The sequence below is a fragment of the Metopolophium dirhodum genome, chromosome 2 (assembly GCF_019925205.1).
Source record: "Metopolophium dirhodum isolate CAU chromosome 2, ASM1992520v1, whole genome shotgun sequence".
NCBI lineage: Eukaryota > Metazoa > Arthropoda > Insecta > Hemiptera > Aphididae > Metopolophium > Metopolophium dirhodum.
The window spans coordinates 15,122,422-15,133,803 of NC_083561.1; the positions used below are offsets into that span (position 1 = coordinate 15,122,422).

Consider the following 11,382-nt stretch of genomic DNA (forward strand, 5'->3'; position numbering starts at 1 on the left):
TGCATATGTAGGTGGAAATCCGTTCAAATTTCTAGAGAATATTTGATTTCATTGGGCGTATCCCTATACAGGGTGATTCATTAAGCGTAAAACACTCATTATCTCAAAAAGTATTAATGTTATTGAAAATATTTTTTTACATAGTTTCAAGTTGTTAAAAAAACAACGTTTTTAAAAAAAAATTATATTTTTAAATATTTTTTATCCTTAGAATTTTTTAAGGTTTTTACTTTTTTCAACGACATCATAGATTTTTAATTTCATATTTCAAAGCAGAATAAGTATTTTGGTACATAAAAATCGAATTTAGGACGAGTAGTTTATGAGTTATAAGTATTTAAAGTTTAGAAGGGTGGAGTGGAGTGGTATGGGGTTACCCCACAAAATGTTTGTCCACTACTCCACTTGTCAATTTTTTTAAACGATTTTTTGCAATTTTTACAAATGGACTTCTGACAAATCATTGCGGAACACGACAATAATGTATACTCACAGACGTCTGGAAAAAACTGCCTGCGCTTTTCCTATTTGATCAATACTACGGTTTTGAATACATTTCAACCAAATTTCTAAGAAATACATTTTAAAGGATTTCAGTCGTTTTAGTAGCTACCTATATAATGGAACTGTCCCCTTTTGAACTAACCCATTTGATAGATATAAGTCACTGTGCAGAATACGCCGCCGACCATAACGCAATAATACAAGTGCGGATGGGAAAAAATCCGACGACTTTATATACGGTCGATTTACAGGTAATACTATATATTATTTATACGCCACACAGTTGGAATACAATAATATAATATATAGTCTTTGAGGTTATCGCCGGATTCGATTTCAACGCGCGAGAGGAGAAAAGATTTCGTAGGACACGATCCAGCAGGGCACGCGGGAGGGACTTATTGCGCGACAGTTACACAGACACACAACACAGACTCCGCGGTGGCTGCTCCCATGGGGGGATACGTATATGTACGCGCACGCCTAGGTTTTTGCTTTTTCGATGGGGCCAAATCATCAATAATTGTGGCTCCGGGGCAGACAGAGTGCGACTGGCAGGACGAATGCGACGACGACGACGACGACGACGATCGCGCACATTATTCGGCGATTCCCCAGGTGGCAAAATACCAATTACACAGTTCCCGATCAATCAATCGCGCTATATCCGTCTATACGTATATATTTTCAATCGGCCGGGGAAACTGATCGAATTTGGTCGGGCGTAACGAACCGAAACGAGTCCGCCGCCGGAGATTTTTGTACATAACATCATATATATATATATATATATTATATGCATGTATGTGTGTATGTGTATAGTGACACCCGGTTAATAATAAGGATGATACTTTGACGATTGAAGAACATTTTGGAAAGCCATTAATACTTTTCTGTACACTTGGGTATGCGTTCGACAACTTACTTTTCCAGTGTGCGATGTGTTAAATTTCTTCGACGTGGCACAATCCAACCGGCATTTCATGTATAGGTATATACAATAGCTGCCGTGGGTGGGAAATTAACTACCACCTATATTACACCGCACATAATTACATCATAAATCACTGGTTCTCGAATTATGGTACGAGTACGGCCAGTGGTACACGGAAAGCAGTTTAATGGTACTACGGAAAATTAATAAATAAATATTTTTACCAATGTTATTGTAACGGATCTAATATTTTTCTTAGGTGTTGTGGTGGATACTAAACAATATTCTGTTAAATGTACCTAGCTAAATTATTATTTTTCAACATTATATTGTTATAAAATATGTATTTCAATTCTGAATAGGTAGTCTTATTTTTAGTCATACGTGGTACGCTCGACTGATTCATAATACACATATGAATGGTATGCGAAAATAAAATTTTAAGATCCTCTGATATAGATCATCTGACATACTACAGGCAAAAATGAATTCTTCATTTATATTAGGTACTCACTGATGGGCGCCCGCCGCACGTATGTCGAACTTGTCAGTTTAAATATTATATTACATTTATATTTATCGATCAACGAATTCTAAATAACCAAATAAATACTCATGTGCGGTTAGGTCGAGCGTGTATCCGTTATAGTCGCTGCTATTACACATTGTATACCTTCGCACGTTTCTTAAAGTTTATAATTTCGACGAGACTCGTGTAGATTACCCCAGTTGGTCTACTATTTTTAATCGAATTCGTTGTCACGTCACGCTTTTCTCATAACCACGTATTTTGGTATTGTACCACGGTATTGTACAACACGTATTACCGCCGCTGTATACCTAACCGATTTGTCGTCGAATTAACTGGATGTATAATAACAGAATAATTAAAACGCTCTCGTCGTCGGGGTCACCACGTGGTAGATTGGTAGATTTTTCACAGAGATTGAACTGATTGAACTATCGAATATAATATATATATAATTATAGAATATACCATAGAGAAGTATACGCAGAAGGGTGTTTCGCGTCTCTAAACAGCCCCCGAAGCTTTCTCTGACCCCTTTTTTTTTAGCTACCTTCATAATGTAAATAGTTGGTGGTAAATATACCGGTAGTATTTAAAATAATAATTATAGAATTTTTAAAAACACCCTCGACTTTATTTATGCTCAAACGTCGCTATTTTATGTGTACAAACAGTGCGATACTGCGATGTATCGTAAGGTACGAAAATATGCCAAGACCGCCAGTGCAGGGCCTAAAATTAAAAGTTATGACATTCCTCAAGATACCTTGCCGAAAAAAAATGTCACGCGTATTCGTATTATATTATAAAATTACTGTCAATGATCAGTTTTCTTTTACTATTGCGGTACATGAAATCGATGCAACCCGAGCTGCAGGTCCCATTGTCAAATGGAATATAGCTGATGTTATGTCAGTCTACCACTGATCAAGCATGTTACCGGATGAGTGTAATTATTATATCAATGTATAATATTATATTATCGTAATTTATAATATAATATATACTAATTACTGATCCTGCACGGCATTGCCCGTGGATTTATAACTCCTCAAACTTCGTTAAATGTAATCTGCACAGGTTCTCAACACGGTAATTTGGGTAGTTTTGACCGAATATAAAATACAGGGCAAAAATGATGTACAATCGTAATATCTATTTTATATTATGTAACCTGTGCAACGGCAACCCCGTATACAAACAAACAATTAATATTCGGTTTGTGTGAGCAAATCGCTGCTCTTTAAAATGCAACATTTAAAAAAATTGGCTTCGATATGCACGCATCCTCGGGTATAAGATTACCTATATGCGCCAAATTTCAGAACCACGAGTGCGATTGACTCGGCTGTGGATCACTTACACACACACACACACACACACACACACACAAACATTTCCTTTTATTAATAAAGATATAATTCTATATAGTATATACCTCTGTACATAATAATACGTATGTTGTATTTGTAAGCGCGTATGACTCAATGGTCGCGGTGAAAAAGGCTCGCGCAACCCTCGTCGGCCGCGTATATCGTATAGGCCGGCATATGCGCGATGGAAAACGTTCCATATGTTGTGCGGAAAAGGTTGATTAACGCAGCCCCCGTCGAGCACGCACAAATAATATAATATTATAACGACGGCATCGACATCGACGACGACGACGATGACGACGACGACGACATCGACGACGAGTGAGGGGGGTGCAGCGCCACTCGTGATTCGTACAAAAGGATCGAGAGTGGTTGTGTGTATGTGTGTGTGTGTGTGAGTATTATATAATATATATTTGTGTGTGTGTGTCAGTATTATATAATATATATTTGTGTGTGTGTGTGTGTGTGTGTGTGAGTGCGAGCACCGCATCTGCCGCGCGAGACTATTGGCCGCAACACATGTTAGCTGCCCGCGACGCGTAGCTCGTTAAACGTTCTGGTCGACTGTGGAGCGGGCGTGCTAAATATAAAAAATTAAAATATGTACAGGGAGAAGCGGTGGTGTCGTCCGGGCGGATACCGATCGATTCCGCGGCCCGGATTCGATCGATATTATTATTATTTGTACGAAAATATAATATAATGTGCGCCCCCGGTCGTCGGCCGAATGAGCGTTTTAATCCGCCGTGGCTGAGGAGAACCAGATGTTCGTGGTGCACGAACCGTTCAACACGAATTGACTCCCGATGGTTTGCAAACCGCCCTCGTCCCAACACCGCGACCACTATATACTTATTACCATCCCCCTACCACCCCCCCACCGCAAACGCCATTATTCCGGTGACTACGATTAAGAGATTTATTTTCATGAAATTATTTTCAAAAATGTTCTAGGCAATACTTTACAGATGATATTATTATCATCATGTTGGGTGCAGGCGTGCAGTATCGTACTTAAGTACGAGTTATATCTGCAGCGGATAAAGTAGCACAAGAGTATTTAAATGTTTTAATTAAAATTATATCGCTTCACTTGTATATATAATATATATTTAGATTTTAGATAAATAAGACATGCATGAGAAAAAGAATCTGGATATAATTAAAATTTAGATTTATTTTTAAAAATACCATAGATATATTTATAGGCACTACTTATCACTTATCGGAGACACATTTTTTTTAGCATTATAGGTAATCGTTTTATAAATATAATAATAATCTAGGCGTCTAATAACTAGCACAATATAGACAATTTTTTATAGCATTATTATAGACAATGCCTTGTGACATGTATATTGAGTACTGAGTGAACCTATTAGATACATGATAAATAAAACAACTATAAATAAAATTAAATACCTATTCATTTAACATTTGTAACACCTAATAATATTTTAGGTACATTTACTGATAATTTGGTTAAAAATATTGTATTATAGATACCTAACTATTATATTTTAATGAACATTTTTAGAACTCGTTCTACAGTTGTACATGATATCTTGAAGTGTTGTCTATGTTTACCAATTTGAATAGATATTCAGTCTATTTCCATTACAATAACATTTATTTATTTATCTTACTGTTCGCACATTCACATCTACGCATATGAATGTATGTAACCAAACATTTAGCTATTAAGTGCTTGGTACAGTACTAAAAAAATGTGTTTTGCATAGTTAAAATTAAAAAATTTAGTAATTTTATATTGTATAATATAATCATATTGAATGAAAAGAATCATTACATCTAGTGTTCTAGTTAGTATTTTTACATATTATTATGTTTCACTGCAAAGTTGTTAATAGTGTTATTAGTTTGCTAATATTTACGTACCTAGGTATTATTATGTACTGCCAGTATACTGAAAATACTAAATAGCAAATATACCGATTAATCCGTGTATTAACTTTTTAATATTTATGAACAACAATTTTCCTTGTTTTTCTAAATTTATTCTTTTTATTTTGTTACTATGATACTATGTGTTACCTGAAATATCAAATAACAATATTTTACTGAAGCATATGCGAACGTTCTGTCAATAGGTTATGTCAAAGGAGTACATATATGACGATTGCATTTGTAAACGAATTACAACTATACAATGTTCAAAGTTTTTGTCATTCCGAACGAACTAAAAACCATTTAGTCCGGGGACACTTTTTTTAAACATACTCTAACAAAATACGAATGACTATTAAATTGACCTGCCAGCCAGGATTGCCCGAGGGGTGAGACGACCCTTCGTTACAACAACCAACCAACCACCCCTTATAAAGGGCCACCTGTTCTCTGCAAGTGCGATTCATTATGTCCCTTCGTATACCCTCTTGTGTGACACTCGTTTATCGAAGTGTTACGAACCTATGGAGGAAGTGGTAGAATAAAAAAATAAAAATAAACCCAGTTACATTGAAATGTGATTATTTGACCGTGTCTATATCCTATTGACAATTCAAAATGTAGAGCTTATTATTATATACCACTGTATAATTTTCGAGTTATTTGTAGATGACATACTGGTTATGACCTACTTTGTTTTCACATCCAGAATACAAACGAATTTTAAAAGGTTTATATATAATGGTTGCCAAGAATGAATAAAATACAACGAATACACAAAATGTGTTTGGAAATATATTTTTATTAAATCAATAAATTACCAATGTGATTTTATGTAATATTTAAATTGTATATTATAATATACTTAAATATATTATAATAACAGGTATATTTGCTATTAATGTGTATTAAGTACTGTTGTGAGGCTTGAATACAAAAAACCGTGTTTAACTTCTAGGGTTAATCAACCCCTGTAGCTCATCAGGTATTATGCACACAACAAAGAATTCTTTTTCATTGTAAATAAACATAGCCGTTAGGGTATTAAGTATTAACGTTATTTATTTTCATAACAAGCTTACAAAAATCTTCTGAAATTGAATGGAATCTATTTAACAAAACTAAAAACCTATTGCATAGTATTATTATTTATTAACCCAACTATAAATCTACTTTCAATTTTGGGTTGCTCGAGGCATTGTGTAATTTAACCGTTCGACTTGATTACTATTTAATACACGTATTTACTATTTAATATACATAATTTTGAAAAAAACTAAGGCCAATATATATTTTTAAAAAAGCGGGGAACTCACTCTGCTGCAAAGTAGATGTCTAGTGTACCTCGTGTCATGAGGTATGTGTTAACTATGAATTAAATAGTATATAATAATCATTAATCATATAATATTAAGTAAGTATAGGTAAGAAAAACAATTCTAAGCGGAGACCGTCTGTCAGCCATTATTTCTAATTTCTAAAGATATCGTATATCTTACATATTTGTCTATTAGTAAGTTATATAGTAATAGTGGCACTGATATTCTGTAAACATCATTGTTAATAACAATACTCGTATTGGCGAAAGTTACATGACACTACAAATATTATTTTTCGAATTACAACAGAATAACTATTATTGTCATTATTTGTTCGATATTTTTTCAAGTTAAAGTTAAAGTTTAAGTATAAGTTAAGCTGACCAGAAACGTTGCATAACATTTTTAAACTTTTATAAAAAAACTAAAACATTTCAATAGTTTAAAATGCCTATAGGTAAACACCTCAAAAAGAGCTGAAAATTGAATGTTCTAGGTACCATAGTGTCTATAAAATACTAAAATAAATATTTGTCGAAAAACCATTTTTGAAGTTGAAGATTGAAACACACATCACTGTAAGTTGTCTGAGGATCTAAAAAAACTACTTACCTAATCAAACAATAACATATGACATCAAAGTTAAAGTACTTGTATTTATTTGATTAACATCAATTAAACATAATTCATTGACCTTTAGGCATGAATATAATTAACATATATATTTTGAGCACATCAAATAGTGATACCTACGTCATATAGGTACAATGATAATAGTATTTTTAATTTTGTCTGCAATTATTGTACCAATTTAGCTTTACACTAGAGACTATATAATATTATTGTATATACTATATAGTAGTATTAGTAATTCATGTGGCCATATGGATCACGTTATATTATCTAAAAAAAAAAATGTTATAATCACAATCAATACGGGTGAATTATGTTTCTCTCCGTCGACATATTTTTTAACACTAACTACATAATAATATTATAAAGGAAATGAATGCTATTTATGTATTTAGGTACCTATATCATATAACTACGCGTCTCTGTAATTTATGATAATATGCTATACATTACAGTATTGGAAACGAACCGATGTCTGTCGCAATATATTGTGTATTATAATATAATTATATCAATGCGATTACAACACGAGATAGATCTCGGGAGACCAGATAACACACTCTGGGCTGGATTTCCTGAGCGACACGACTTGTTCGTCCGGCGTAATAAAGTTATTATCGCATTGTTTCCTCCGCGAATGGGGAGCCATTAATCAGCGAAAACGGCACCGTCTTGCTGTGCAATCTGCATTTCAGCCTCATTAACTTTCATTATATTATACACGCGGAGATATGGCGCACCACAACTGTAAGACAAACGGCGCACTGGCGTATCCCGGAATCCCTAGACAATGGTTTAACCCTTAAAACGTCCCTCGGAACACATACCGCACATGTATAATATTATATTAAATACTTCTGTGTTTCCGCGTAATATTCTATTATCTCTTCCATCTGGTGTTTGAATATGCCCGACCAGTCCTTCTCTCGACTCATTTACCTCTTTCGGTCGTTAACTCGCCCTTAACAAAGTTCTTTTGTTGCGCATTGCGATGCCACCCGATTGGCGAACATCGTCCGCATGCACAAAAAACCCGAACCCGAAACATTTTTAAACATTTTTTATTCTTTTGCGACAGTGCGATAATGCGACTCATCAATTATAAATAGGTAGGTAGGTGTATTATAGTAATATTATATGTATAGGTAGGTGTATACAAAAATACTTGATTTAGTTTATCCACCCATCCATTTGTTAAATGTTTTGAAAATTGAAAACCTATAGCTTAATATTATAGATTACGTTTAAATGATTTGAAAATATATATATTTATGTGCACAATATAATATAATATAATGGTTCATATGTTTTTGATTCATTCGGTTTTGCTGTGCCGAGTGCAGTAGAATTGTGATATGTGGAAACGGAGCTTGTGGTGTTTTGCCATGTCACGTAGGACCACGAACCCAAAAACGAGCTGCGACAAGAGTAAAAGGCACATTATACCTTGGACGGCCATTTCAACGGGCATGTTGTTCAGGAACAAGAATACCAGCTGTAGAGGTAATTGGAGGATCAACGAAAACATCCAAAATGCGGCCAAATCCGGAATCTATAACGTCATAAAATGAACACGGTTGAAATTTGAAGCATTATCAGAGGCGCATATTTTGGAGATGGTCCTTGATGTGCACCCCCCAAAATGAAGTCCCTTACTTTTTCGTTGAGATTTCCTTGAACACCCAAGTATAAACGAGCGCATTCCAGCATCAATATCAAAAATAGCGACACGGAGATTATAGTTTGAGTCAACATGTTTAAACAATTCAACTAAAAAAAATTAAAAATTTGTATATTAAATAATATGCTATATACATTAGCAATTTTACTATATTGCCATAATATTAATTTAACTTACTTTAAACGAGATCAGTGATAAAAACGTATAAAGCCAAAATGGAAAGTATACAACGTTAAAATACAGTGACATTTGCAGTGGAAGACTAGATACGATTTCGTTACCTACAATACATTATGCATTTTAACATTTATTTTAAAAAAAACTGCAATAAAATTTGTATAATAATATGTATAATTATGTGTAGGTATGTATAGTATGTATGTCTTTATATTACCTATATTTTACTATTTTAATATATTAATAATTTCACAAATAGGTAAATAAATTCCCAATACCTACTCCCATTATTAATAGACAAAAATTTAATTTATTTACAAAACCAAACACGTACCAAAAGCTGTTCCGACTTTTTCTTCGGGAGGGAGAGATGGAAATATCCGATCAGTAATGTTCATCATTGTTTGCCGCCAACTGTCACTCATTTTTAATTATTATTTGCAATACAATTTATGAAATACAACTATAAGAAAAATCATATAAAACATATTACTATAAAAAAATTTTAGAGGTAACTAAAATTTACATTTTACAATTTTTAATTAAATCGTTTACAAATTATAATAAATGATATCATGATAAATTATCAAAATGTATGTAAGTGTACCTATATACCTAAACATAGATTTGGCTCTTGGCAGGCACTATACCAGTTGATACATCTATATATACATAAATTTAATACTTTATTACCTATACCCAGTGGCGGACTGGGAGACAAAAACAGCCCGGAAGAATCATAATTTTAGAAGCCTTCAGTATACTAACGGCTCTTTTTATAATATATATATATATATTAAATTCTGAGCAGAGGGAGGGATATAGTGATTTTACAATGGTGTTTTTTTTTATCCTCTATACAAAATTTCTACCAGAAGGAGTGCTTTGATTTCAACATTTAGTAACTTATCTTTTAGCAAATTGGATCAATATGGTACTTTAGAAAGGTCATTTTTCGATTTTCTCAATAGTCAGACAAATTAATTAAGTTTTGTCGGTCCAAAAAAACACAAAAGGTTTAAAAATAGTTAATTATAAAAATCGTTATTTTTTAATATAACCAATCATTATAACTATTTAAGTAGGTATTACCCAGTTAGTAGTTAAGAATTGTTTCTGACGTCATATTAGGTATGTATAATAAATTATATATTAATACACGCATGCGTGCACTATACACAAGTACCTACACAACACTCTCTATACCGTGTCATTCGCCGACATTATCTGATCGATTGAAAAACTGTCAATATTTTGCAAATAGTTTATAGACTTAGCAAATTATATCGATATTTTTAAATTCTGAGTGAAGTGATAAACGAATTGATTTTACATAAATTAAATTACAATGGTATGTGTGTGTCCGTCACCACTTAACCTTTTGGAGCAATAAAAATGATACTTCAATTTTTTAATATTATTACTACTAAAGTAATTCATACAAACAGCATTAATTTTGAAAATGAATTTAACAAAATCGTTATTCTACGTTTAAATATCTCATTTTATCCAAATTTGAACTTAAAATGCCTATCAGTTCTTGCACGACCAGCCTACTGTACACAATATGTGTTATTGTTGCTCTCGTATAATGTCCTAGATGTTTAACTTACCTATAAATCTTAAGCGATTTTATCGAGTGTTGCACTAATCAATGCATTTTTTAAAGGCAGTGCATGAACCTAGCGTCTCATCAGCCGTCTTCTGTTATTCTTCCGTAGAACTGTAATATAAACATTAAAATACAATTGTCAATAATTAATTAATTAAATCAGGGCACGTTTAAAAATCGATAACTTGAACTGACACAAAAATTATATTAATATGTACCTAATAAAAGGAATAAAACATAATATTTACCTAGAAAAAATATACAAAATCGATGACAACAGCTACAGACAAGCGTTTACTAGCACATTTACACTTTTAACTACCCACAAGCGTTTTTATTGCGAGGAAATGGGGTTAAAAAAACAAACGTTCCTTGGACGTTTTGTTTTCCTGCGTGTTTCCATGGCACCGGTGCACATTGACCACGCATACCAAAAAGGAGAATACTAATGTACCCAGGTATAATATGCTTGCGCAAATATAAATTCAAAACCAACGGTGTTACCGAAACTTGTTGCCTTCGTTGGCAATTTGTTACTTTCGGTTGCTCGAACTAACTAAATAATAATAACTAATCAATCCATAACGTAGGTACGTTACGATGTAATCCATCCACTTACGAATAAGCCGGACAACGTTATTGAAGCATTGATTATAAATAGTAGCATTATTTTATGATCAATGGTTATAGACTTACAGGTAGGTAG

The 11,382-nt window shown here is 33.2% G+C and overlaps 1 protein-coding gene across 1 annotated transcript; it reads right to left on the minus strand.

Annotated features, from left to right (window-relative positions):
* Positions 1–8,455: 8,455 nt before the first annotated feature.
* Positions 8,456–11,035, minus strand: LOC132939067 (transmembrane protein 17-like). The gene is made up of 6 exons (XM_061006082.1): positions 10,925–11,035; positions 10,678–10,787; positions 9,399–9,527; positions 9,065–9,168; positions 8,863–8,976; positions 8,456–8,758 (listed from the first exon to the last, which is right to left on the minus strand). Exons 3-6 carry the CDS (start codon positions 9,487–9,489, stop codon positions 8,522–8,524), a joined length of 546 nt encoding a protein of 181 aa, XP_060862065.1. The 5' UTR covers positions 9,490–9,527; positions 10,678–10,787; positions 10,925–11,035; the 3' UTR covers positions 8,456–8,521.
* Positions 11,036–11,382: the final 347 nt, after the last annotated feature.

Excerpts from the sequence above, each read along its gene's own strand:
- LOC132939067 (XM_061006082.1), bottom strand. The coding sequence starts at position 9,489 with ATGAGTGACAGTTGGCGGCAAACAATGATGAACATTACTGATCGGATA. Across the intron at positions 8,977-9,064 it reads TATCACTGATCTCGTTTAAA|TTGAATTGTTTAAACATGTT; the intron begins GTAAGTTAAATT and ends AATTTTTTTTAG. Across the intron at positions 8,759-8,862 it reads AAGGAAATCTCAACGAAAAA|ATTCCGGATTTGGCCGCATT; the intron begins GTAAGGGACTTC and ends ATGACGTTATAG.